Source organism: Pyrus communis, chromosome 6 (genome assembly GCF_041283825.1).
Source record: "Pyrus communis isolate YQ-2024b chromosome 6, ASM4128382v1, whole genome shotgun sequence".
In the NCBI taxonomy this organism is placed as follows: domain Eukaryota; kingdom Viridiplantae; phylum Streptophyta; class Magnoliopsida; order Rosales; family Rosaceae; genus Pyrus; species Pyrus communis.
Window position 1 is genome coordinate 6,148,675 of NC_142570.1, and position 27,402 is coordinate 6,176,076.

The 27,402-nt window shown below is 35.9% G+C and overlaps 4 protein-coding genes across 4 annotated transcripts; 3 read left to right on the forward strand and 1 right to left on the reverse strand.

Moving 5' to 3' along the window:
- The first annotated feature begins 1,323 nt into the window (after positions 1 to 1,323).
- Positions 1,324 to 4,769, forward strand: LOC137710497 (putative protein S-acyltransferase 7). Its single transcript, XM_068449537.2, has 5 exons — positions 1,324 to 1,956; positions 2,648 to 2,818; positions 3,099 to 3,395; positions 3,569 to 3,802; positions 3,975 to 4,769. The coding sequence occupies exons 1-5, from the start codon at positions 1,849 to 1,851 to the stop codon at positions 4,518 to 4,520; spliced, it is 1,356 nt and encodes a 451-aa protein (XP_068305638.2). The 5' UTR covers positions 1,324 to 1,848; the 3' UTR covers positions 4,521 to 4,769.
- A 1,233-nt stretch (positions 4,770 to 6,002) lies between these two features.
- LOC137711333 (mitochondrial import inner membrane translocase subunit TIM8) lies at positions 6,003 to 7,606 on the reverse strand. Its single transcript, XM_068450563.2, has 2 exons — positions 7,415 to 7,606; positions 6,003 to 6,392 (listed from the first exon to the last, which is right to left on the reverse strand). The coding sequence occupies exons 1-2, from the start codon at positions 7,460 to 7,462 to the stop codon at positions 6,204 to 6,206; spliced, it is 237 nt and encodes a 78-aa protein (XP_068306664.1). The 5' UTR covers positions 7,463 to 7,606; the 3' UTR covers positions 6,003 to 6,203.
- Positions 7,607 to 21,006: 13,400 nt separating this feature from the next.
- Positions 21,007 to 22,242, forward strand: LOC137711681 (NAC domain-containing protein 83). Its single transcript, XM_068450942.2, has 3 exons — positions 21,007 to 21,257; positions 21,364 to 21,635; positions 21,844 to 22,242. Exons 1-3 carry the CDS (start codon positions 21,077 to 21,079, stop codon positions 22,069 to 22,071), a joined length of 681 nt encoding a protein of 226 aa, XP_068307043.2. The 5' UTR covers positions 21,007 to 21,076; the 3' UTR covers positions 22,072 to 22,242.
- A 2,738-nt stretch (positions 22,243 to 24,980) lies between these two features.
- LOC137709730 (uncharacterized) lies at positions 24,981 to 26,535 on the forward strand. The gene is made up of 3 exons (XM_068448713.2): positions 24,981 to 25,627; positions 25,729 to 25,838; positions 25,924 to 26,535. Exons 1-3 carry the CDS (start codon positions 25,060 to 25,062, stop codon positions 26,083 to 26,085), a joined length of 840 nt encoding a protein of 279 aa, XP_068304814.1. The 5' UTR covers positions 24,981 to 25,059; the 3' UTR covers positions 26,086 to 26,535.
- Positions 26,536 to 27,402: the final 867 nt, after the last annotated feature.

Consider the following 27,402-nt stretch of genomic DNA (forward strand, 5'->3'; position numbering starts at 1 on the left):
TGTTAATCAATACTTAAATAATAATCCAATCATTAATAACCACGTCATATGGTTTACAATATTTAGTTTTAAAAATTAGTCTTTCTGGCAGCATTACCCCTCAAAGGATTAAAGGCATATAATTAAAAGACTTCTCATGGTGTGGATAAATTAATATAGGGTTTGATTGAAGTATTTGGCAAAATTTTCTTTAAATTTACTAGTCGTCAGCGGTCTCGATAGCATTTCTCCGTTTAAATCACCAATGTCTTCTCTGCCGCTTTCAACCAATTTTTGTTCAAAAAAAAGAAAAATCATGTGCCAATCACATGACAGTCAATCATTAAAAAAGTAAACAACAAATAAAGTCCAAAAATTTAGCTCAACATCCACCACACTGTCGTCAGCGTCTCTTCATCATCTAATTATGTTCTTACCAGAATTGTTAAGACGAATTTTAGAAAAATTTATTAAATTTGAAGATTGTTTGATCGTTCAAATATATCAAATAAATAAATAATTAATTACGAAGATCATAATTGTTACCAAAATGGGTCAATTTATTAGATTATTTATTGATGACGTGATGATCTTCAATTTATTAGATTATTTATTAGATTGTTTATTGCACAAATCACCAAAGGAGTACCAAATGTGGCACCCGTCAAACCCCTTAATTGGGCAATGTTAGGAGAGATCGCAAAATGGACAAGTATTTGTGCGCGTGTTGATGAGATGAATCCCCAACTTCACCAACTACCATGATGTGACAGATCGAGAAATTTTTAGTTATGACGGGAATACAAGTGATACATTATGTGTTTTAATAGGAATGATGGAAATTTTATTTTTTAAGTTATTAACTTTTTAGCATACATATCCTACTATTTGTCTAACAACACGTGGTGTATCATTCTGTGTACCAATCACATTGAAAAATCTCTCGTTACATACCTTCGAACAATTAAGGGGATTGGGTGGAGAACGGAACGAAAACCCTTATTCCAGAATGTCAAGCCACAAATTAAGTGCCTCGACTCGAAAAGGTCTACGTATACCAACGCTTGACGTCATTTGGTTTTTTGGATTTGATTAAAATCGATAATCCAATATAGATACAGCCATTTCCAATTCAATCCATCTGAAACGAATAAGTCAGGCCCATAAGACAAACACCTGCAAAGTGCCCAAGATCTCTTGCAGCCCAAAACCCCGTATCAAATACGGTATTTGGCATCAGAAAATCCATGTTTTGACAGAGAGACGAATCATGCTAACTGACTTTGTCGGTTTGTCCTCAAAACAGCCACCTACCTCATAATGCGATGCTACAATGCGTCACATAACCACATGTGTATGTGTATGATTGAATTTGTAGACATAGTTGAAAGACTTGGAATTAGATTTCATCCGGATTTACTTTATTGAGATTTTATATTTTAACCATTCATTATATATCGTGTAATAAAAAATTATTTGATTATTTTTATTTAAATTTAAATATATCTTACGAAAACTGATCATAGATTACATGATGAATGGTTAGTACGTGGAAATCCTTAGATCCCACAAAGTGGTTCTGGAGAAAATCTATTTCCGCAAGACTTGACCACTTATCTCCCTCTCCTCCTCCAGCAGTTGCCGGAATCTGACACCTCATGCCTTAAACCAATTGGGAGGAGACAGACAGAGAGAGAGCTTCTTCGGATTTTTTTACTATTCAGTCTTACAGAGGATGACGCTGATTGAGGAAAAGTCAACTCCAGCCCACCAATAAACAACCAACCTTTCTTTGACTTTTGTTTCTTACTTTTCCAATTATTTCGTTTCCTTTGACGCAAGCCCCCCACGCCCACCCCCGGAGAGCACATGATGGATGCGGAGTCGCGTCACCGCCATCGGCCCTCCCCTGACGGCGGCGCTGCTGCCGGTGGGCCGGAGCTGGTCAGGACATACAAGACCTGGAAAGGCAGCAACGTAAGCTAAATCTCTCACTTGGGTTTTGTTTTTCATATGTGAAGTTTTGTTTGCTTTTCTTGATTTTGCTCATTTTTGGGGAATCTTGGAGTTACCCAGTTGCTGAAATTGCATGGGGTTTCTTTTTCTTTTTTTTGAGTGTTTGATTGAAAGATGATTGCTTTTTTATTAGGAAGATGTTGAAAGATGCAAAATTGTGTTGATTGATTTGGGTTGTGACTGCTTTTCAGAAGTGGTAATTTGTTTGGTGATTGACCGGACCCAAATTAGCTTTAATTATTGCTTGGAAAACTGGGGATTATGTCCAATTTTTACTTTTTATATTTTGGCAAGACGACAATATCAACTACTCTACTTTATTGGAGGAGATTCAAACTTGAATGCAAGGAGGCGGGCACACTATCTTGTTCGTCTTTGAGTTTACGGTTTAGGTCACTGCTTTGGCATTCCCAGCATACCCTTTAACCATACAATCCTCAGAGACGGAAACTTATGCTTATTGATCATGTCGTAGCATAAGGGGAGGATATCCTTTCCTGTGGATTCTACCCCCTTTTAAATATATGACGATTTGACGATTCGGCATTTGAGCTTTTCTTTTGGTTTGTCCTTCCTTGTAAGTGGCATCATATGCATCCTTTGTTATGCGTTTATGTTTACTCAAAGACATTGTTGGCTGTTTATTCTGCAGATATTTTTACTTGGTGGAAGGCTTATATTTGGACCCGATGTCAGATCTCTTCCGTTAACAGTATTCCTACTTACAGTGCCTGTTGCAGTTTTCTGCGTCTTCGTTGGAAGGAAACTCATTGATCACTTTGGAATTTCAGTAATTGTTGCCGCTTCTCTATGGACGCTACTTGTCAGTCCTTTTCCTATTTGAATTCTGTTGTAGTGGTTAATAAGATTGTATGTATACACATTTGCTCAACGCACAAGCTTGGAATTTACTAATGCATAGCTTATTAGTATAACTGAATGTCATGATTTTTGTGATAGTAGTTTTCTACTTATTCGATACTCTCTTTTCATGAATGCCTGAACTATGTACTGCCAACGAGAATTATGATGGTCAAATTTCTGAAGTTTGGTGCAACAAGTTGTGTTCTGACGAATGGAAGCGCGTGTATTTGTTTTCTCAGGTTTTGGTTTTTCTTATGCTAACCTCAGGAAGAGATCCTGGTATAGTACCTCGTAATCTTTGCCCTCCAGAGCCAGAGGATTATGATGCGAGTATGGAGAGTGGGTCAAGCGAATCACAACAGCCACATTTTCCACGCACGAGGGAAGTAGTTATCAATGGTATTACTGTGAAGATCAAATACTGTGACACCTGCATGCTTTACAGACCTCCTCGTTGTTCTCACTGTTCCATATGCAATAACTGCGTGCAGCGATTCGACCATCACTGCCCTTGGGTTGGCCAATGTATTGGATTGGTAAGGGACATTCTTTCAGGACCTAAATCTTGGTACTTTTCTATTAATATTTTCACTTCTGCGGAGGTGCTTAGTTTGATTGGATGACTAATTTATAATTGATTAGAAGAATCGCAAAAACTCAAAACAATTGCTCAAATTTATGTAAACCTGCCTTTGATTTCTGTGTGCAGCGGAACTACAGGTTCTTCTTCATGTTCGTGTCCTCTGCAACTCTTCTTTGCTTATATGTACAGGGGTTTTGCTGGGTCTACGTTGTGAGGATCATGCACGGCGAGGATATATCAATTTGGAAAGCGCTAGTAAAGACTCCTGCCTCCATTGCGCTCATTATTTACAGTTTCATTGCCTTTTGGTTTGTCGGCGGTCTTACTGTGTTCCACTCATACCTCATCAGTATGAACCAGGTTAGAAACTCATTCATTAAACAATTTTGCTGTGCTGTGTGTGGTGATACTTATTCATGTAGATCCATCTATACTTTTGAATTCATGTTTTTTGTTTTTTGTTTTTTTTTGTTTTTTTTTTTCTTTTTGTCTGTCTTGTAAAGTTGAGTTCTATTTTGTTGTGCATTGGCAGTCTACTTATGAAAACTTTAGATACCGGTATGATGGACGAGAGAACCCATTCAACAAAGGCACAATTAAGAACTTCATGGAGGTATTCTGCACTAGTATTTCTCCATCCAAGAACAATTTCAGGGCAAAAGTTCCAAAAGATCCTGTTCTTCCTGCACCAGTCAGCGCCAACTTTGTTAGTCCTGTCATGGGGAGAGCCATGAGTGACATAGAGATGGGGAGGAAGCCATTCTGGAACGACGCTTCAGGAGAGGTGGGCGATTATGAAGGGCAATTTAGCAACGATGGAGTAAACAAGGACCCCCGAGTGAGTGAGGCTGACAGGTCCCAAGATTTAAGCAGGAGTCTCCGAACAGAGAGCACAGAGAGACACGTTGCCTCGCATCCAAGACGTTCTAGTTGGGGAAGGAGGAGTGGAAGTATAGATATAGCACCTGAAGTTCTGGCTTTTGCTGCTGGAGTTGGGGATTCAAAACGGGTCACTGATGGAAATGGTATCAACGGCAAGTCGACACCAGAAATTAGACAATCTCGTACAAGTTTGTAGATACCAGGAAGACGATTATACTAAAGAAAACAATATAAAGAAAGGCTGCGCGAGCTTTTGAAAATGTTAAGCTGTGTTATATTGTCTGTATGTAAGTTGAAGTTTGAAAGAACAGCTCTCTCAAGCGGTTAATTCTTTCCAATGTGCGCAACGCCATCACGAGTGTTATCTTTTTTTATCTTTTGACCACATCTGTAATTTAACCACCTCAGTTTTCATGGTATAAATGTGGAAGCAATTTTTCGTGTATGTTCGAAATTTGTTTCATCTTTCTGTGTTACCTGTTGTCTGGACAAGGTTTTCTAGCACTATGAAATGTACTTCAGTCATCAGAATAAGAAATCTGTTTCCAGATCAACAGAACTTTTTTACTTGACTGATTTGCAGAAGCAAAAACATACACTGCATGTTCAAATCAGGATCTTATATCATCAGTAAACTTTGATCCGAACCCTAGTTCTTCTTCTAACGACTCAATCACAGCACGTTCGAGCTCTTGATGATGTCAAGCCATTGCTTCATATTGTTGATGCGAAAAATTAATTTGCTTATGAAACGTGAAAAGAATGTCCAGCTTCTTGCGTCCCACGGCAGCCTGCCCTTGATGACGCTACATAATTTCATCAATCATGTTAATTACGCTCCCTAACGGTTTTAATCTTACTTTGTCGCTGCTGTTTTTGCAGCGCAACCTATTCCAATCGAACGGGAAACATATCTTCTCAGATACCGTATGATCAATTGTCATTGAGGATACAATTTCCCACAATGAATGTGGTGATGAGAATTGTATTTGTACACCATTAGACCTGTAAAATTCACCACGGACTTATTCATTGTCCCTGTATCAAGGGTTCAAGTATGCCGAATCTTTAAATCCGATCGGAAAAGTTTGTGAGAGAAGGGAATGATAGAAAGAGTAGAAAAGTTTGTGTGAATTCTAAGATATTGGCTTTTTACGCAAAGAGTGATTTGTTTTACTTTTTAAGGAAGCAATGCAATTTTGATTTTGCTTTTTAGAATTATAACGTATAAAACTTGAAGGTTTTTGAATTTTAAATACAAGAAAGAAAAATCTGAAAGGACTGAAAGGCACTCTCAAAAGTCAAAACTCCAAAAGTGCTTTTAGAGACATTTGGCAGGAAAAATACATCCATGCTCCAAGTTTTTCTACTTTCTAGATTATAAGGCACTTGCAGTTGCAGTGCTTTCAAAGAGAAGCAAGCGCCTATCAAGTGGTTCCTCGGGGGTGCTTCCAAATGCATTTTCGAAAAGCACTTGGATCTGTCTTAAAAAGCTTGTTGTGCCTCAAAAGAATAAGCGATTTTGCAGAAAGCACTTATGTTGTGAGCATAAATGCTTTTCTACAAAAGCATTTCAGACGGGCCACTACTTTGCTTGTAGATATACCCGTGATTCTGAGTCATATTTCACACATTGTGTTTTGCTCGCTAAAAATTTTCAAACTCTCGTAGCATCAAATTTACAGCCCTGCTGCCGGCGCAACATGTAATGCATTCATCACGGTGATCACAAAAGAGGTATCGAATACAATAGTTTCAAGAAATGGGGAAGAATCCGTTTCCAACATTACAGAACATTTTCAACTGAATTTAACTGATTTGAGAAGCAAAAAATGGACCAAGTCAGGGAATTGAGAAAGCACGGAAAACTTCCAAGCCTTCATTGCATGCTCTGAAAACGCTTCATAATAATCATACTCATATCAAGATATCGGCGGGCGCAGTTTGCCAGGCAAGCGGACTCGCTGGAACTGAACTTGCTCCCGGGGGTACCAGTGATGCACTTGTCCCAACATACATTCGTAAGCTTTCCCACCATCTCATTCACCATTGCTCTTTCCTTCTCTTGCTGCACAGCAAGCACAGCGTTGTTTAAGAAAAATCAACCATCAATGGCATAAGTATATTGACGGAAAAGTAACAAACTAGCACCAGAAACAGGTATACCGCAGCAATAATCACATAGCAATTGGTTGCGCAAGAATTTGAAAAACATTATTTTGTTTTGACAAAGCTACAGAGGATATCGCCAGAACATTAGTCAACACACATCCAATCAAGATAAAACATTTGAACTTAGTTTCAAGGCTATAGAGGCGACATCTCAATTCGTCAATTCATCAATATCTTCATAAAATTCTTCTATGCTTATGTTTTTTCCTCCGATAAGAAGTACGAAAAGATCAATTCGAATTCAGGTGTAACCGGCTATCACACAATGTTAAGCATCAAAATGGAAATCCGGGGCGAAATTTGGAAGCAATTTGTAGGCATTCGACAATGTCGCTCAAGACGGTCACCCTAAAGAATTGAAGCATTGAACTATACACTGAAAGATAAAGATTTCCATCCTGACACTATTTCAAAAACCAAATAGTACGATAACGAAAAATATACTCCAAAACTGCCAATTACTCATGCATAAGGCTCGATTAATATCTTAAGACTATTTTAATTTTTGTTTAGCGACCCCAAGCCAACAAGGCTCCACCTTTGCGAAGGTCGGGGGAGGAACGTCTACAAAAGAGCAACATTTCCACTGCGCCAAGGCTCACCCTCATCTTAAGACTATTAATTATTAGGGAGAAAATGTTTGCTCGAGACTTGCATACAAATTCATAAAAGCAAAAGAGTTGACGGATAATCCATAGGCCTAAAATTACAGCTTTCAAATGGGTAATCAAGCATGTATAGATCTATGTGAAATTATATATGCATTCCAAAACATATACATACAAAAACAAATCCAAAACCCTAAATCCCCAAATATATTCAGAGTTGTAATCCGCTCAAATCAAAAGCAACTGGCCTTCTTTTCTTCCTCGTGAATTTTATCGGGAACCAAAGAGGGAGAAGGATAATAGAACTTACGTTAATGAAGTTAAGCAGTTCAGGGTTGTTCATTGCTGAAGGATCCATGGCAGTTTGTGCTCGCTATTCCGCCAAAACCCTTCTAAATTCTTGAGCTTTGCGGACAATCTCACCGTCTCACACGCTCTGAAAAACCCTAGAAACATTCGGGGGAGACCAGCAACAAATAAGGGACAAAACTTGTTGGGCCAGATTTTGCATGAAAGCTGGTTCGGCTGTCTATAAGCTTTTACTAGGGTACTGCAAGTTTTTTTTTTTTTTTTTTTTTCAGGCCCAAAGAAGGGGATGTGGGCTGAGATTAAGATTACTAATTTTTTGTCGAAACACATGGCAACGTAGGATTGATCATAAAATATGAAACATGTTTGTCGAAGAGCAATACTTAGCTCCTTATATTTAATAAGTCATTTCTTATGTCACTTAGTACTACAGTTTAGTGGTATTCCTCTTCACTTGTAAGTTAGGGATCTTAGGTTCGAATCTCGCTAAAGGCGAATTTGAACCTTGTTATTCCTAGTCTATTATGATACTAATCTCACCATGTCCCTCTTAGTGTAGATAATAATGTTTCTTCAAAAAAGAAAAGTAATCTCGTATTGACTAAAAATTATAGACCGACAATTCTAATGAAGTGACTTATTAAAAGTACAAAAATAAAAGTTTATGCACATATATCAAACTATGATTTGTTTGCAAAGAAGAAAAACTCTGTATGTGTAATGAACCTAGTACTCTTTTTCTTTGTAATACAAAATTATCATAAGATAATTTCAATCATGCAACTATGAACCTAGTACTCTTTTTCTTTGTAATACAAAATTATCATAAGATAATTTCAATCATGCAACTATGACGCCAAATATCAAACCCAAACGGGCGAAAGAATCAATGAGTCCAAGAGGCAAACTACACCCACATTAATAAAATTAAGCATGATCTCAAGCTAAGCCTACAAAACCTTTATCAACCAAAATCCTAAAACTATCCATAAGCCTAAATGAGCAATATCGTCCCTCCTCAAGCATCCTTGTCATCAAATGTAGCGCATGTAGCCGTGGAAATTTTTTGAACGTTGAGCAGAGCTCGGTCTCCAGCAATCGAACTACACATAATCGTAAAACCAAAAGAGCAATCATAAGTCAACAATGCTCTCTGCTTTGTGAGATACGAAAGGGAGAACGTCTATCGTACACATCATTATTCTTACTTTGCAAATAACTTGTTTCCACAATTCAAATTTGTGACGTTTTGGTCATAAAGGAATAACATTTCCGTTATACCAAGACTTGCCTTCACATAATCATAAAACCAAAAAATAAATAAATACACAAAATCGCATATAAAGACCAGTTCCAACCGAAACAATGGCCACAAACAATTGAGCAAATTGCAGTATAACAAGATTAATTAGTTAAAACTGATTAATGGATTATGCAAAAGTATATGAAAGGCATTTAACTAAAGCTATATGCAATGGTTTGACATTCACATGGTAATTTAAGTAGAAATTTAGGCAAAGTAGCAAATTCTGAAAGACTTTCTTATGCATTAAGTATTTGTACTCCTTTTTCTTTAATGTTAAACTTTTTTATACTAAACAGTTGCAAGATATACCTTATAAAATTAATACAAATCATAAATAAACTTGTTTTTTCACCATTATAACTTTGGTCCAATAATCACATCTCCTTAAAAATACATGACTCAAATGAATTAAATTAACCAATTATTGCTTAAGATTAAGGCTAGCAATTTCTTGAATGACATGTTAACCCGACATGAAATGACACGAAAACAATAAGTTTCAAGTTAACATGTTAACGAGTTGGGTCGTTATTAGGTAACCTGTTAAGAATTCGTTTACAAAACGGGTCATTATCAGATCATCCTATAAGATATCGTTTGCCAGATCTAGACATTAAACATGACAATTTCTTGCATGACCTGTCGGTCCTGTCCGTTAACCTGACACAAAACAACTTGACCCGTTAACGAATCAGGTCTTTATTGGGTCACCAATTAAGAACCCATTAAGATAACGAGTTTGACATGACAGAACCCATTAAGGTAATAAACATGATAAAAAAGCGACACGAACACGACAAATATGACCCGTTTCCCAGGTCTTCTTTAGATTCAAAGAAAAGAGAGCAGCAAAAATTGAGGCCCATGGGTGAAGCCATAAGACATTACCATTAAAGATAACACAACAAAATAAGCATGTTTACTTTTCGGTGCTGCGCTTTTAGGATAAGCACTTGGCTAGAGACATTGTTTTAACGAAATAGGGTGCTTTTTCAGGAATCAGAAGATCTTTAAATCAACTTTGCACGCATCGAAAGAGAGGACATCTTCACGATGAAGAAAAGCACCAATCTAAGTTTGACTAGCTCTCTAAGGTTTTTCAGCTGGATAGCTTTCCATAAAAGCAGGTTCTTTTTCTGGCTCCTTTCATTCAAACAATTGTTCAAAGAAAAAATAGAACAAAAATCTTTGATCTTTTGTGCGGCTATGAAGCTTTATGTGTCAGCCATCCATATTTCAAAAGAAAGTAAGTAGCTGTAAACCATTGAAGGATTTGGCAAGAATTGTTATGCACAGAGAGAAGAAAGAAGATTGAGAGGGTTTAGAGAGAGAAGGTATCTTTGGAAATGTATTAATCTTTTTTGTTAGGTACAACTGTTTATTACAAGCTATATATAATAGCTAGGCCTGGCAATTTCTGACACGACCCGATAACTCGACACGACACGAAATTAACAGGTGTTTAGGTCGACACGATAACGAATCGGGTCGTTATCGGGTAACCCGATAAGCACCTGTTAAGATAACGGGTTGGTTCGGGTATACACGTGGTTAACACGATACACGATAAGCAGAATATTATTTTTATAATTTTATAACCCTAAAAAAATATTGTAATAATTATACACATTAATTTTACAATTTTATACCCCTAAAAATTATAATAAATAAATATATATATATATATATATTAAATTAACTATAAATTTTATAATAATTATATATACTATAATAATTATACCCCCAAAATATTAAGTCTATCTATAATAATTATATATATATATATATATATTAAATTTTATAAAAACTATAATAATTATTAATTAATAATTTAATATGCATGATGCATTGCATGATTTTGCATCCATTGAAATTTGATGTGATTTCTTTCCATTCAAATTTCAATAATCAATTTCTTGCCGTTGCCAACTTGCCGTCCTTTTTGAAAAGAAAAAAATGGAGGGAAAATGAAAATGTTAAGAAAAGTTGAAAATAAAACAAAAAAGTGAGGGAATTAGGAAAAGATATTGGAGGGAAAAGTGAAAATGATAAGAAAAAGTTGAAAAGGAAACAAAAAAGAGAGGGAAAAATGAAAATTAATAGAAGTGATGAGATTTTTTTTTTTTTTAAAGTTATTAATTTTTTATCACACACATGACTGTCATGACATATCTCACTATTTTTATAATGACACACGTGACACGTGATGTATGTACTATTCCGTGAACCAGTCAATTATAATTTATACATACAAAATAAATAGATTTAAATCTACTTAATATATATATATATATATATATATATAATTATACACTCACACACACGGAACTTGATTGATGGCATACGAATTCTCCAAAACTAATTTCAACAATCCCAACCGTCAAACTTGTTTGTATATGCTTTGAGATCACATCAACAAAAAATCATAAAAAATAAACATTCAGAGATCAAGTAACGGGACAAAGCTTTCCAACGGTTATAAACGAAAAATCACGATTTAACGGTTATTTTAACTCCGATTTTGATGATTTTTTATAACTACACTCCTTGACCCTATATGAATACAATGAATGAATTCGATCTTCAATTTAAAATATTTACACAAGTGGATACCACAAAATCTTATGTTATACTTAATGAAAGTATAAATAAACTCTAAGTGTAAGTCAATCTATCGTTTTACGAATTCTCCAAAACTAATTTCAACGATCCAAACCGTCAAAATTGTTTGTATATGCTTGGAGATCACATCACCAAAAAATCACAAAAAATAAACATTCAGAGATCAAGTAACGGGACAAAACTTTTCAACGGTTATAAACGAAAAATCACGATTTAACGGTTATTTTAACTCTGATTTTGATGATTTTTTATAACTACACTCCTTGACCCTATATGAATACAATGAATGAATTCGATCTTCAATTTAAAATATTTACACAAGTGGATACCACAAAATCTTATGTTATACTTAATGAAAGTATAAATAAACTCTAAGTGTTAGTCAATCTATCGTTTTACGAATTCTCCAAAACTAATTTCAACGATCCAAACCGTCAAAATTGTTTGTATATGCTTGGATTTTCGAGTGTAGATATAGTACTTGAACGAGAAATGTTTTAATGTTTTGAAGTAATATTTATGTGGCAATGTGTGGTATGTGCAAATTTTAAAAAAATATATTTTTTTCTTAACGGGTCATAACGGGTCGGGTCACTTTACCTGTTGGGTAAAGTGACACGACCTGTTAAGGACCCGTTAAGATAACAAGTGTTACACGAAAACGACACGAACACGATAGACACGACCCGTTTGCCAGGCCTAATAATAGCTATAGTAGCTTGCACTCTAAGCTACAATCACAACAAACTTAACTGACTTCTTAATCTCTTGACACATGTCAATTCCATAGCCATAGAATCTTAATACTCCTAACATCCTCCCTTAAGCTCAATAGCAAAGAAATTGACCTTGAGATTGGCACAACGTGTCTGAAATAGTGGTGCAAAGATCCTTTTGTAAGTATATCAGCAAACTGTTCATTCGAAGACACGAAATGCACCTGCAGTTGCTGTTTTGCTACCATCTCTAAAACAAAATGCACATCATTCTCATTGTGCTTAGTGTGTTGATGTTGAATTGGATTGCAACTAAGGGCTATTGCAGATAAGTTATCACAAAAGAGGAGTGGTTTATCAGAAAATGGAACAGGCAGAAAAACCAACAGTTGTTTGATCCAATCGATTTTAGCTGTTGTGGTTAACAAAGCTCGATATTCAGCTTCAGTTTATGATTAAGAAACAATGTTTTGTTTCTTAGATGACCATGAAATGAGATTAGACCCCAGAAACACAACCATTCCAGTGGTTGATCTTCTATCATTAGGGTCTCTTGCCCAATCTGCATCACTATATGCTATTACATCCAGTGAACCTTTGACATAATGAATACCACAACCTTGAGTAGCTTTTAAGTATCTGAGAATTCTTTTAACAGCCATGAAATGCGACTCCATAGGGTTTTGCATAAATTGACATACTTGATGCACTACAAAAGCAATGTCAGGCCTAGTGAATGTTAAGTATTGGAGGGCACCAACCAAACTTCTATATAGGGCAGGGATATTATAAGGCTTTCCATCATCTTTGAGCAATCTATTGTAAGGCAAACATGGAGTAGCACATGGTTTAGACAACATTTCAAACTTGGTTAACAAATCTATGACATACTTGTCTTGAGATAGGAATAAACCATTCTTCTTCTGCATAATTTGGATCCCCAAAAAGTAATGAAGTGATCCCAAGTCTTTGATATCAAATTCTTGAGTAAGAGATTGAATAACCTTAGTGATTGCTTGTGTTGCACTTCCTATTATAATGATGTCATCAATATATAATAGCAAGATCACCACAGAACTACCAACAGTTTTCACAAACAATGATGAATTTGCATATGTACCCCAAAGATGGTAGAAAACTAGTGAATCTCTCATTCCATGCCCTTGGTGCCTGTTTCAATCCATATAAGGATTTATGTAATTTGAAAACATAGTCTCCATGTTTGGTATCAACAAATCCAGGTGGTTGTGCCATGTACACCTCTTATTGCAAGATGCCATGTAGAAAGGCATTTTTCACATCCAATTGTCTCAATGTCCAGCCAAAGTGTGCAGATAAGGTTAAAACTAATCTCACTGTTGTAGGTTTAACAACTGGGCTAAAAGTCTGTCCATAGTCAATACTTTCTTCTTGATTAAACCATTTACCACCAATCTTGCTTTATATCTCCCAATTGAACCATCAACATTCTTCTTGATCTTAAAGACCCATTTGCAACCTATTAAGTTCTTGTGATGTGGTAGAGGAACCAATGACCATGCACCTTGGTTGTGTAAAGCTGAAATCTCATCTTTCATAGCCTCATACCATATTGGGGATTTTAATGCAGACTTATATGTTGCAGGTTCAACTTGACTTAAATTAACTCCTCCATTTTCATGGACAACAGCAAGTAGAGCAATTTTCTTTGAGATGCCATTCTTTGACCTTGTATGCATAGGGTGAAGATTGATTGGAGGAATAGATAGAACTACTTGCAAGTGTTTACGTTGGAATTCAAGTACCACAGAGAGTGTAAGAGACAAGGGCTATGTTGTTGGTGCAGTAATGGATTGACTGCGACTTGAATCTTCTGAATTTGAACTTGAAACTGTAACTGGAAATGTAGTGGAGTCTTCTGAAGCTTGATTGATAACAGTATTTGGCATGGAACTAGGTATAGAAGCTGAACCTAATTGTGTGGGACCTAGTGAGGAACCCAATGTGAAGTGATTTTGTGGTTTTGGCAAAACAAGGACATTATTGTGATCTGGTATTGGAATTGGTGTTTGTATGAGTGATGGTAGTGGTGTAGTAGTGACAAAGTGATGTTTGGGAACCAAAGATTGGTAAGGAAACTCTATCTCATCAAATATCACATGTCTAGAGATATGAATTTTCTTTCTAGATACATCATAGCAAAGATACCCTTTATACTTGGATGCATACCCCAAAAAGACACACTTTGTTGTTCTGGGTTCTAATTTGGTCTTGTTGTATGGTCTTAACCAAGGGTAATAAGAACAGCCAAATACTATCAAATGTTGGATCTCAGGTATCGAATTATGCAACAATTCAAATGGTGATTTATTGTCTAATGTAGGGGATGACATTCTGTTGATTAAGTATACTGAGGTTTGACAAGCAAAAGACCAAAACTAAGATAGTAATGAAGCAGATTGTAACAAAGTCATGGATGTTTCAATAATATGTCTTTGTTTTCTCTTCGCTATCCTATTCTGTTCTAGTGTATGAGGACATGACATTTGATGGCTCACTCTTTTATCAGAAAGTAACTTTTGAAATGCTTTACTTATATATTCACCACCACCTTCACTTTGGAGAGTTTTTCTGGATGTATGAAACTGGTTTAAAATGAAATTGTAAAAGGAAGCAAATGTTGTAGAAACATCACTTTTATTGCATATGGAGAAAATCCAACAATAATTGGTACAATGATCAATGAAAGTCATATAGTATTTGAATCTTTCTAAAGACACACAAGGATCAGGGCCCCACACATCATGTAACGCCCCGCCAATTTATTTCTGAAATTTCATTTAGTGGTAGACCAAAAATGTCATTGTTAACCTTTATGTTAATAACCACTCTAACATTTCTTTCTTTAATGATTTTCCACTAAAATTTAATCTCATTTATTTTATGGTTGCATCTAACTTCTCGTTAGATTGCCTACATACCTTTGGAGGGATCAAGTCAATCGTAGTTCACAATTCATTGTTTTATCCATTTTCGAAAATATTCTAGCAATAGAAATACTCAACATTAGCTTTCACTATTGAATCACAACACATGGGTACCAATTACGAATTAAAAAAATAAGGAAAATTAATGAAAAGGGCTTGGAAACTTTGAGTTTTAACGATAAGGACAAAATAAAGGGTAAAATGAATAGTACCAGGTTTGATTTTTTAGTGTAAAAATGTGGTTTTTCGTTAAAGTGAACAGTACCATGGGCTTTTCGTTAAAACTCCCTAAAAAAATATCAAAATTTGCATGAAAAAGCAACGCCGGCCCACTAGCCATGCACTGTCGCGGGTGGCGGTTTCCGACGAACGGAAACCCAATTTTCCAACTAACTCTAAAAATTACCAAATTTTACAGGAAAATATAGTTCAATGAGAGCAACAACTTTCATACCTGGGCCGAAAGCCAATTCGGCCAGGAAACACCTCAAATCACCCTTGGTCCGCCGGAAACCCCGAAAGTGGGTGAACCTCGATCCGTCGAATTCGAAGCTCCGCCACCCCCAAACTTGTTTGGGGTTTGTTCCTGGGCTTAAGAGACATCTGAGGCCGGTGGTGGTTGGCTGAGTTTGCTTCAGGAATGGCAGATCACCGCCATGAGACTCGTCGCACCCACCGGTGCTATTTTTCGCGAAATGAAACCAAATCTCATCTGGTTTGGGGTGGAAATGGTAGAGGGAGGGTCGTGGGGTCGAGTACAGGTGGTGGTGTCGGTCAATTCGCCAGAAAAATCAACGATTTCTTGTCGAAAATTCACCAGAGACCGGGTCGGATCACCCAGAAACTGAGTCAAAGGATCCAGTGCACTTCATTTCTCTCCTTTCCCCTCCTTGTTCTCTCTTCTCATTCATCCATTCCTCACCTCCCCCCTCTCATTGGTCCGGTTCCTCCATTTTCTCTCCTTTCTTTTCCATCTCCCCCGTCCATTTCTCTCATTTCCTTCAATCTTGGCCACACACGTGGCTCCCCAGATTTTGCTCCAAAAATTTGAAGCCTTCTAGAATGAAGGAAAATTACCAAAATGTCATTAAGTTTAAACGTTAATAACTCCTTTGCTATAGCTTCGTTTCACAAACAGTTTTCGCCTACGCGCTGCTACGATCGACCTCTATCCACATTTAACAAGAAATAATATAATATGTATGAGTATAAAATATGTCCTCATATAATTAAGTAAAACCAACTAGAGCCATTTTCATCTTTTTCACTTATCGATACATTTTACAACGTAAATTATAATAATTTCTGGTAATTAAATTTTAAAAATTTTCAATTAAATTTTTCTAACCATAAATCGATTTATTTTCTATTTTCTCTACATATTTATAATTATGAATATCAAACTCATATACCTAAATTTTTCAGGGTATTACACTAACTATGTACAATATCAAAAGGTTTTCCACACTTTGCAACTAAAGGAGAAAATGGCAGTTTACTAAATTTACCCTCTAAACATGTTTGACACAATGAAGGTATACTATCAGTAACACAGAAGACATTCGAAGTTCTTAAAACTTGAGAGACTATGGAATTAGAAGGATGACCTAGTCTCTTATGCCAAATACTGATTGTAACTTGTTTTCCAAGAAAAGTTGCAAGTTGCCCTTTATTGATGACTGCATGAGAACTTGGTGAGATGATGGGGTACAATCCATTGTTACACAGCCCATTGTAGAGTATCTTCCTTGTGGCTATGTCTTGAATCCAAAATGATAATGCATCGAAAATCAACCAACAATTATTATCCAAATAGATCATAGCACAGAAAATAGGTTTTGAGACAGTTTCGGGGCGTAAAAAATAGAATTAAGCTTAATAGGCTTCATTTAAGTTGTGAGGAGAGTTGAACCAATGTGAGAGATAGCTAAACCTTCACCATTAGCTGTCTGGATTGTCTCATTTGATGGATATGGGGTTGCCAATGAGAGATTACTCAATTCTGAAGTCATGTGATTATTGGCACCTAAATCAGTAAGTCAGATCTGTTGCTGTGATGGTGCAGATGGCACTGAGAATTGATAGTAATGACCATTAGGTGTGGCAGCATGCATGGCATTCATGGGAGAAGTAAAAGTATTCTGAAAACATGTTTCTGCACTGTGATAGAGATTCCCACATATTTGACAACCTAAAGAAACAACTGTATTTCTATACCTGCAAGTATCAACAAGATGGTTGTTCTTGCCACAAATTTGACATCCCTATGATGAATTTGTATTCCTGAATCGACAAGTAGAGGCCAGATGATTGTTTTTCCCACAAATTTGGCAAGTTTAAGCCTGAAAGCCATAGTTTTATGATATTGGTAGTGATGTACCAAGAATTCCAGGAGCAGAACTTGAATTAAATTCTTGTCGTTGCCAAACTTCGAATTGAAGTTGGAATTAAACTGATTTCTGCCTTTGTTGTTGTTGTTGAAAGCCTTGTATGCATTAGAGCTGGGACTGACATGGTTGCCACCAGAGTTGGAAAAAGATTGATTCTTGGAAGTAAAACCATTGTTTTGTGCCATGAGTGCAGATAACACAGGTGATGTAGATACATTTTCAAGCAAAGTTTCTTCAGCAAGTAGTTGAGATCGAAGATCTTTCAACGATATCACAGTTTCATGACCCCTAATCACAGATCTTATTGTATTGAATTCAACAGGTAAACCATTTAGTGTAAGAATCACAATATCATTATCCTCAAAGAATACACCAACATCAGTCAAGAAATCTCTTGCTTCTTTAATTTTTTGCAAATATAGTGTGATGGAATCATTACCCTTCTTTATAGTATGAATCTTGGATTTGAGTTGAAAGGTGCCTGTTCTTGTGACTGTAGAGAACTGTTCTTTAAGCCAAGTCCATAAATCTTTGGAACTGGTATTGCCAATTGCATAGGAAATTGCAGCAGGAGACAAAGTTGCAGTGATTAGCTGCATTAATGCTTTATCATGCATCTTCCAAATTTTGTATTCATCTGATGGTACCCTTGTGGAGGAATCACCAAATAAGACTGCAAGGTTATCAGAAGATTCTTGACTAAACTGGGCAGGACAGGTTGTTGAGCCATTAACAAACCCAATGATGCTATGACCTTCAAGAAGTAACTACATCTGGAAATGCCAAGCCAAAGAATTTGTATCATCCAATTTCATGTTTACCGAGCTGGAAACAGATGAAATCAATAAAGTGATTGGAAGATTGGAGAATATGTAATTGAGAAGTTGTCACCATTGTTGCAGATTGTAACGAAATCTTGAAGTAATCTTGACAGAGAACAAACCATAAACACTTGGTGTGTACACTTTGTAGAATGCATAATCAGAAGAAAGGGTGAAGACGAAGCACCAAATTTACCAGAAAGAATCAAAATATTACAGAGGAAACTTGAGATGTAGCGGAAGTAGATGAAACCAAGATCGAAGAACCATCAAGCTTTTATGCTTGTTCCCGCGATGATACCATGTAAATCATTGAAGGATTTGGTAAGAATTGTTATGCAGAGAGAGAAGAAGATTGAGAGGGTTTAGAGAGAGAAGGAATCTTTGGAAATGTATTAATCTTTCTTGTTAGTTACAACTGTTTATTACAAGCTATATATAATAGCTATAGTAGCTTGCACTCTGAGCTACAATCACAACAAATTTAGCTAACTTCTTAATTTCTTGACACATGTCAATTCCATAACCATAAAATCTTAATACTCCTAACAGTAGCTAGTAGTAAACTAATTAGTCCAAACCACTAAAAAGAAAATTTTAATTTGAAGAACAACCAAAAGAAAATGTAATCGATGAGTGATCTGATGACGAATCAAGATATTGTCTACTGTAAATGATTTGGGATTAACTGTATCGTAATGAACGTAGCTCAGTTATTGCATGCATATATGGTTTTACTTTTATTGCTGCATAACATAATTAATTGTATCGTAATGAACGTAGCTCAGTAGCTCAGTTATTGCATGCATATATGGTTTTGCTTTTAGAGAGACAGTTACTCAACATAACCAAACTTTTGTATGGGGATAATTTGATTTACCAAGTTATCATGAACTTTAGGTTTTACTTGGCTTAGTTTCTTTTTCGGACGTTTCATGTACTTGAGACAATATCCTTTTAAAGCAAGTATGTACTATCGACATTTCAAACATTAAAACACTTTTTCAAAGAGACATGTATGAATAACGTGCAACTTTTTAAACGAAATTAGGCTATGTATTTTATATATTATATTTATTTTTTTGAACCATTGTTTTATATTTATTATATACTATCAAATTATAATTGTATATTTTCTATTTGTAATTCATTTTGTTTAAAAAAAATGGAACCAACTGGTGGTCTCGTCACAGCAGTCCACCCTTTTGAGGGTGGGGACTCACAGAGGCATTTTCAGCTCTCTCCCTGACCACAATCGTGTGGATCATACACACCAGAAGTAGAACACATGACATGCCGTGTAGAAGAAGGATCTGAAATTCGTTCCCAATCATTCAACCACCCCATGGTGGTTGTAATTCGTTTCCTTTAATATAATAAAAAATGCGGTAAAACGAGATAATCTTGTTTGCATAGGAGTGGCACACTACAATAACATTTCAACTGAGGTGGCACATTGATGCAATTTGCAGTAAAACCTATAGTTCAAGAGATATTGGTCCCCTTTATATATGATTAATGTTAGAGAGATTACATTCAAGGAATTGACATAACATATATTCCTTGCTACATCGTGTATAGTACAAAAATATAAATTCCTCAATTCCCTAATAATTTTCTTTATTTATGTTTTTTCCAACATCACTTGAGGTAAATAATTTTGTGTGTTTTTTCATATGTTCCTTTCACATAGTTTACTAACAGTTTATGTGTTTTTCCATCTAGGTAATGAGTTAAGTATGACATCGGATGACTTCATATGAATGAGAAATACATCACCAGTCCATTTCGATTAATAATGAGTAATGTGTCCTTACCTCAAAAAATTTCAACAAGGCCTCATCAACTCCAAATATAATATAACTGATTAGCTCAATGGTGTTTTTTTTTTTTTTCTAGGGAAAAAAAAAAAAGTTGGTAACTTCACCACGGCAGTCCACTCTTTCGAAGATCAAAAAGACTCACTAGTTAGCTCAATGCTCTTTGATTACTTGCTTGTTAACACAAGGACATCGAGATGTAAGAATTTGCTTTTAAGGGTTGCTATATCGATATAAAGCTTCACAAAAACTTCATTTTATAATTAAAAACGCTTAAAGTCCCGTTTTAAAGCAAAAAACTCATAAACTCAAATGTTATTGTACCAACTTTTCTTATACTCGACTATTATTGCACAATAAATTTAGTGTTTTTTTAACTCTTAATTTTATAATGATGCGTTTGGATGAGAAATTTAAAAATTTCGTAAACTTATAACAAATTTATTATGATGCACCTATAAAATTAGACAAAACAACTTGAAAGTGACTAAATACAAAATTTTGAAATGACATATTTCAAAGTGTCAATTTGAAAAATCTTTTATTTAGCGTTTTTGGTAACTAGTACATTTGTAATGTTTTTATAGTAAATTTCTAGTGCTTGAGTAGTTTATGTTGCTAGTGTTTTTATAGTGCATTTTTAACGATTGAGTCTAATTAAAATGTCATAAAGTTTTAAAATTCCTCGTCCAAACATAGCACAAGTGTGTCGTGATTCACTGCTAGCAGCACCAGTTGTTTGAAAATAAACAAATTAACTATTTTTTAATTGTCAAACATCAAAAGTATTCATCCAGTAATACTGTAATAGTACTGTTGTCCCTTTCTATATTCACACCGTTAGGAATCATTTTTCGTTTCTTTTTTTGTACAACCGCTCAAAAAGATACTCTCTCTCCAAATTCTTCTCTTGTTCTATCTATAAATACTCAACATGGTTGCTTCACATTTTGCTCATCTCTTGACAGAGGCCAATAAGTTCCAAGAAACAAAGGCCTTTGCATTTTTCATTTTTCAAAATAATGGACAAGTTCAAATTTGTCGGAAATGGGATGATCAGATTGCCTCCTGGTTTCCGATTCCAACCAACAGATGAAGAGCTAGTTTTTCAGTACCTGAGATGCAAAGTCTTCTCATGCCCACTTCCTGCTTCCATTATTCCTGAGATCAACGTTTGCATGTATGATCCTTGGGATTTGCCAGGTCAGCACACAATACATATATATATATCACTTCGCTTAGTTCTAAATTTTTTTGGACATTTTTTTCACTTATAAAAACTGACAGTTTATGTGTGGTACGTTTCCAGGTAATTTGGAACAAGAGAGGTATTTCTTCAGCAACAAGGAATCAAAATACCGGAATGGAAACCGAGCCAACAGGGTGACAAGTTCCGGTTACTGGAAAGCAACCGGCGCAGATAAGAGGATTGTATCTTCAAGGAGGAATCATATTGTGGGAAAGAAAAAGACTCTAGTTTTTTACAGAGGGAAGTCTCCACATGTTTCTAAGACTGACTGGGTCATGCATGAATATTGCCTTGTGAATGCAGAAACTACAGCTTCCATTCACACAACTGAGGTGAGTTTAAAACGAGGTTTGTCACAAACTCAATAATTCAGGAGGATATTTGACATGAACATGTGGGTTAAGCCAATTGGTTAAGGCAGTATGCCCGGCTCCTTGCACTTAACTGTTCGAATCCCCCCACTACTTGTAGATTAGAATATATATCATCTTATTATAGGAAAAAAAAACATCAGTTGACACTCTAACTAATTTTATGCAGAATGCTTTAACGCCAAAAGGAAATTGGGTTTTGTGTCGGGTTTTTTCTAAGAAAAGAAGTGGCAAGATAGATGAGGAGATTGTGGTGAATTACAACAGCATCGAAGTTAACAATAATGCGAATCCTGCATCTTCTTCCTCCTCTTGTTCAAGTTCAACTGGGATCACAGAAGTAACTTCCCCAAGGGAAGAATGTGGTGAAGAAATCAGTAGCTGCCCTAAATTTTGATCATGTTAATTAAATGTAGCGTCGTTCTTCTTGTGTCGTGTTCGATCATGAAAGGAAATGAATCTCTTTTTCTTGGAAGATATTAAAGTACTTCCAGAAACTTTAGTGTTCTGAGAGACTGGTGGATGTAAAAGTTGGCAACGTTTATAATACTGAACCCGATTCTCAGCATCCTCCTTTGGAGAAAAAATTAATATAGCTAGGGCTACCCAATTAGGGCATCTTTTATACCGGGTGCGGGACCACAATACCGAGCGTCTAATATTCTTGTGAAAGCTGCCCTAACAATTCATGACGTTCTCTACAAGTTTTTTCTCTCTTCTTTGACAGTATAACATGCATGGTAATCTTCTATATGTAAAGTCAATTGAAAAGTGAATAGTGATTTTGGTGTCATCAAGCTTCAACAAAAATATTTGGATAAAAATACCCCTAAGATAAAAAAATTTCAAAAGCATCCCAAAATAATGTATCAAATAAGACAGAAGCATTTTCATCATTTTAATAGTATTTTTTTAATAATAAATTTTTTGGTATTTTTTTTAATCAGTACTTGCTTCCCTTGTTGCACAAGAATATCGGGCTAGTTCCAGGGTTCGCGGGGATTCTCGTGTAATTGAGCCTCCACCTTTACCCGAACCTCCAACCCTTCTCACTGTCTCGAATTCCGATTCTAGGCTAGCAATAATATGATTCAATCTTTGTATTTTTAAATACGTTCAAAACATCTTAAGAGACCTGTAATGTCAGTTATAAAAAAATGTCTTTCTCACACGGATAATAATATGATTAAATAAGTTGTCAAATGATTGCTTTTTTTTTTTTTTTAACAAACGATATTATCTATACTAAGGTGGAGGGGGTGGGTTTAGCGTTACAATGAGCTAGCAATAATGTAATTCAATCAATTGTTTATTAAATATTATTTTCTCTATTTTTAAACACATTCAAAACATCTTAAGATGCATGTAATGCCGATTATAAAAAAATAATAATGTGATTAAATTAATTGTCAAATGATTTTTTTTTTAACAAACGATATTATCTACACTAAGGGGGGTGAGCTTAGCCTCGCAATGGGCTAGTAATAATGTGATTCAATCAATTGTTTATTAAATATTATTTTCTCTATTCTTAATGTAAATTTTATAGAGACCAATTTTATTATGTGAATTCAGCTACTTTAATTGGTTTATGAGGGGTTTCTTCTAGCGTGATCTAACATTATTCATTTACTTCAAATATTTGATTTTCCTTTTGCCAATTTACGCATATAAATACATTTAAAACGTGTAAGTCGCGTGTAACACACCGTTATTCAAATAATGCAGAGGCATTTTCATAATTTTAACAATGTTTTTTAAATAATTATTTTTTTGTACTGTTTTTTTAATTAGTACCTCACAATAGGCTAACAATAATATGATTCAATCACTTGTTCATGCAATATGATTTTCTCTATTTTTAAACACGTTCAAAACATCTTATGAGGCGTATAATGCCGATTATAAAAAAAGTCTTTCGCACGCGGATAATAATGTGATTAAATTAGTTGTCAAATGATTATTTTTTTTAACAAACAATATTATCTATACTAAAAGGAAAAGGGATGAACTTAGTCTCACAATAGGCTACCAATAATTGAACGTGAGGTCTCGCCAATGTAATGAGGCATTCTCGTAAAAAGATAAGGGGAAGGGCTTATTGCTACAGGAATCTCTAGCTTTTCATTTCAAAGGTAATTGATTTTTCAAAGAGGTCAGGATGATAAGAGAGAGAGGGCTAAAAAAGAAGCAAAGCATATATATCAACTTTGCATAAAGAAAATCCTTCTTTGGAGAGCACCGGGTCCAAAATGAAAGCTATGCCAGCAGCTAGAATCACATGACAAAACCTTTAGTTTTTATTCCGAGAAAAAAAAAATCCAAACTTGAGATTTCTTCTTCTCTAAATAATTATATTTGGATGGGAATTTGGTAAAACCGGATTTGCACCATCAGCCCATGAATTCTTGGCCGTTGGATATGCACCATTTTAGCTAGATGGGTATCTAATGGCCAAATGGTTTTCGTTCGCCCAATTGCTGGCTGGGACGGACGAGATTGAAAGAGTGGAAGCTAGTCCTGTCGAGTTCTAATTTTTTAGAGGAGAGTTAATAAGACATATATGTTGAAACTACTCTCTAGAAAAACAATATTCTTATTAAAATAGTTGCAAAGTTCCTTGAGTTCTTAATCTTCTTTGTTTTTTCATTCGCTCTAATGTCTAAAACTTAGTTGAGTTGTATATGTTCCCTTAATTTGAATGAGTAATAGATCATTATTTATACAAAATAAAAACTTAGAAAAGAGAGTGAAAAAAAAATAAGGAGATTTTGTAACATGGCGAAAAAATTAGCTTGATATGTCAAGAAAAGATTTGAAGTTTAAAGCTGAAAGTATATAATTTCTAGCTCCACTATTGACTAATTATATGACATTACATTTCCAATCAAAATGTATTTGAACGTAAAATTCGCCTCTAACAGAATGCTTTGCCCTAATTAGGGTTTAGAATTGAGATTTTGTTGAAGCTGGCAACACACTGTTGGCAGCGATAAACATGAGCTGACATACATTGTTGCCAGGCACTGCGGATTACTCTTTCAACATTCGAAATACATGGCCCCAAAACAAAAAAAAATTCCACAACCACAAAATTACAAATATAGTAAGTTTGTTTGCAAAACCCAATATTTTTCTATAATTAACCAAACCAAATCTCAAACCATATTATTACAGTTAATCAAACCAAATATTTGCATTATTATTATTTTTTGGTTGCCTAACTGTCAAGGAACATGAAGTTTTATCCTATAACTAATTAACTGCCTTTGACCCATCGCCTTCATATTCTCCCTTCTAGCTCATAATTTTCCAAATCTAATTATCTTCTACTTCTTATCTTCCTACCGTTTGTGGCCGCAATCCCCCATTGTTGTCCTCTCCAATGGGTGACCAAAGTTCAAAGCTCACCCCAGAAGCCGAGGCTGTGCCTCCTAGGATCCTTTCCCTCTTGCAGAGACGCTTTGAGGAGATGAAGAGCCGGTCCAAGGCACGAAAGCTAAAGGCCGCTAGTACTCTCTCCAAGAAACAGCTACTTAAGGACTCTGCACAGGAGGAGGTTGATAACTCTCTCCTTCATACGCCGCAGTCTTCACCAGAGTCTGACAAAATAACATGTCCGAAGATACCACCAACATTGGAGAACAAGTCCAAGGTTGCACCAATCTCGCCGGAGTGTGACAAGGGTACAAAACAGGTTGACGATGAGGACCAAAAGAAGGAGCAAATTAAGAGAGATGGGACGGAGTGTAGTGTTGAAGATCATAAAGGGCCAAAGAGTGTGAATGTGTATATAGGAGGGGTTTTTGCAATGGAGGATACCACAGAGGGAGAGGAAGAGGACGAAGATAATGAAGATGGTATGCAGAGAAACAGAGAATTTTTTATGTGTCCCGCGTCGCCAAGTTTTAAAATTTATTGCATGGAAGCTCTGGAAATTGAAAATGATAGCAGTAAGTTTTTACACGGAAAATTGGATGCAACTTTTTTGTAGCACATTAAGTATTTGAGAAAAAAATATGAACATTTTTGGAATTGATGCATACAAATGCAGGCAAGTACGACAGCACAATGGATGAGGATATCAAGCACAAGAAATCGCCAAGTGCTGCGTCTGCAGACTGCAGTGTTGATAGCCTAGTGTCAACGACTGATCACCACGACGTAAATATCTTACAAGAAAAAAATGGACTAATTAAGCAGATAAAGTTTGTGATCTTGTTCTGAAATGTTTCATGCCATGTTTCAGGGCCAGGTAACAAAGACAAAGAAGAAAGGAAGGAGAAGGAGAAGAGTACAAAATGGATTCGGAGTAAAGAATCTATTGCACATTAAAGGATGCTACTACCTAGGTTGCAGTGGTGGCCACGACAGAGCCACCTATCTGGCCGAGAAATCTGCAGCCACTTGATCACGCAGGGAACTGTGAGCTTGATATACATTGTTGATCCATTCCGTGACAGCGGTTGGGGTCTAGTGTTTCTCTAACATGATATCAGAGCTGCAGTTCCAAGAGGCCTTCGGTTCAAAATCTCCAAGCCACCACACCTAATCACTTGTCAAGTTAATTAACCTGCAGGGTGGGGGTTGCACCTATACAGTCGTGCAGGATGAAGCTGCATGTAAGAGAATGCGTTGGCTTGAGTGATTTTCGCTAGGAATGAGCAAGAAGAGTGATAGTTATTATTTTCGTACTTTTCCTTCGGTCTCTTTCTTGTTCTTGGCCATGAGATTTTCATTTTCCTGCAATTCTGGATCATGACTCTCTAATTCATGTCCCTTAGACCAAAATTTGTGTCCCAATGTAAATCAGTAGAGATGTACATTGTGATTACAGTTGGAAAAGCTCTCTTGCCTGATATATATGCATTGGGACGTTGTTCTTAATTATGTACAACAAAAAAGATCAAACAAAAAAAAAAAAAAAAAAAAAATTGAGAAGTACTTAACTAAATGATCACAAATAGGATCAAATTGCTCGTCAGAAGCTGAAGACATTAGTTGATTAAGCTACCTTTTAGCGAATATTTAAAACTGCTAAGCACAATGAAACATTATAGTAAACAGTAATTAACGTAATGAAAGATCGATCACTTGCTCAAAGGCCAGCTTGATCAGCTCAGAAAGTAGCAACTCAATCCTACTCTTTAATTCCTCCAGACCACTCCATCTCCTTGCAGAACCATAAAAGGCAAAATGTGTGTCAAGAAGACTTCCTGACAATATTCCGTTCTTCCTAGCGAGATGGTTTGACAGGCAAGAACCTGGAATTACAAGATCTGTAATGGTTACCAAGAAAGAGAAATGCATTAGCAAATGCAGCAGGCAAGAAATCAAGAACCCCTGATTCTACTTGTCCAGGAGAATTGTTTCCCTTGATGGTCAAGAAGAAAATCTGCCTTAATTATAAAGGGAAAGTTTGTCACCATCTCTGTCTGAAAGAATGCGTGGATCCTGGGTGATGAGTTTGGTGCTCCGCCAAGACATTCGCCAATGGGAAATACGACCGTTATCATTTGCTCATCCATCCCCATTCTCCTATCCACTCTGAATTCATCCTTGACAGGAAACTTCTGCTTCCGAATACAATAACTGCATAATTTTCTGAGCTCACTGACCTTTATCCCTATTGGACTTTCAAATGTTTTGTCCTAAACAGCTTGGTGAAGATACTCAAGCAAAGGGCTGGCTACATGAGTTGATTATATTTGATAAATTTTCAATTAAT

Bases quoted from the DNA above. Each gene is read 5' to 3' on its own strand.
- LOC137709730 (XM_068448713.2), top strand. From the start codon at position 25,060: ATGGGTGACCAAAGTTCAAAGCTCACCCCAGAAGCCGAGGCTGTGCCT. The intron at 25,628-25,728 runs GTAAGTTTTTAC...ATACAAATGCAG, and splicing joins GGAAATTGAAAATGATAGCA to GCAAGTACGACAGCACAATG. The intron at 25,839-25,923 runs GTAAATATCTTA...GCCATGTTTCAG, and splicing joins CAACGACTGATCACCACGAC to GGCCAGGTAACAAAGACAAA.
- LOC137711333 (XM_068450563.2), bottom strand. From the start codon at position 7,462: ATGGATCCTTCAGCAATGAACAACCCTGAACTGCTTAACTTCATTAAC. The intron at 6,393-7,414 runs GTAAGTTCTATT...CTTGCTGTGCAG, and splicing joins AACTGCTTAACTTCATTAAC to CAAGAGAAGGAAAGAGCAAT.
- LOC137711681 (XM_068450942.2), top strand. From the start codon at position 21,077: ATGGACAAGTTCAAATTTGTCGGAAATGGGATGATCAGATTGCCTCCT. The intron at 21,258-21,363 runs GTCAGCACACAA...GTACGTTTCCAG, and splicing joins TGATCCTTGGGATTTGCCAG to GTAATTTGGAACAAGAGAGG. The intron at 21,636-21,843 runs GTGAGTTTAAAA...AATTTTATGCAG, and splicing joins CTTCCATTCACACAACTGAG to AATGCTTTAACGCCAAAAGG.
- LOC137710497 (XM_068449537.2), top strand. From the start codon at position 1,849: ATGATGGATGCGGAGTCGCGTCACCGCCATCGGCCCTCCCCTGACGGC. The intron at 1,957-2,647 runs GTAAGCTAAATC...TTTATTCTGCAG, and splicing joins AGACCTGGAAAGGCAGCAAC to ATATTTTTACTTGGTGGAAG. The intron at 2,819-3,098 runs GTCAGTCCTTTT...TTGTTTTCTCAG, and splicing joins CTTCTCTATGGACGCTACTT to GTTTTGGTTTTTCTTATGCT.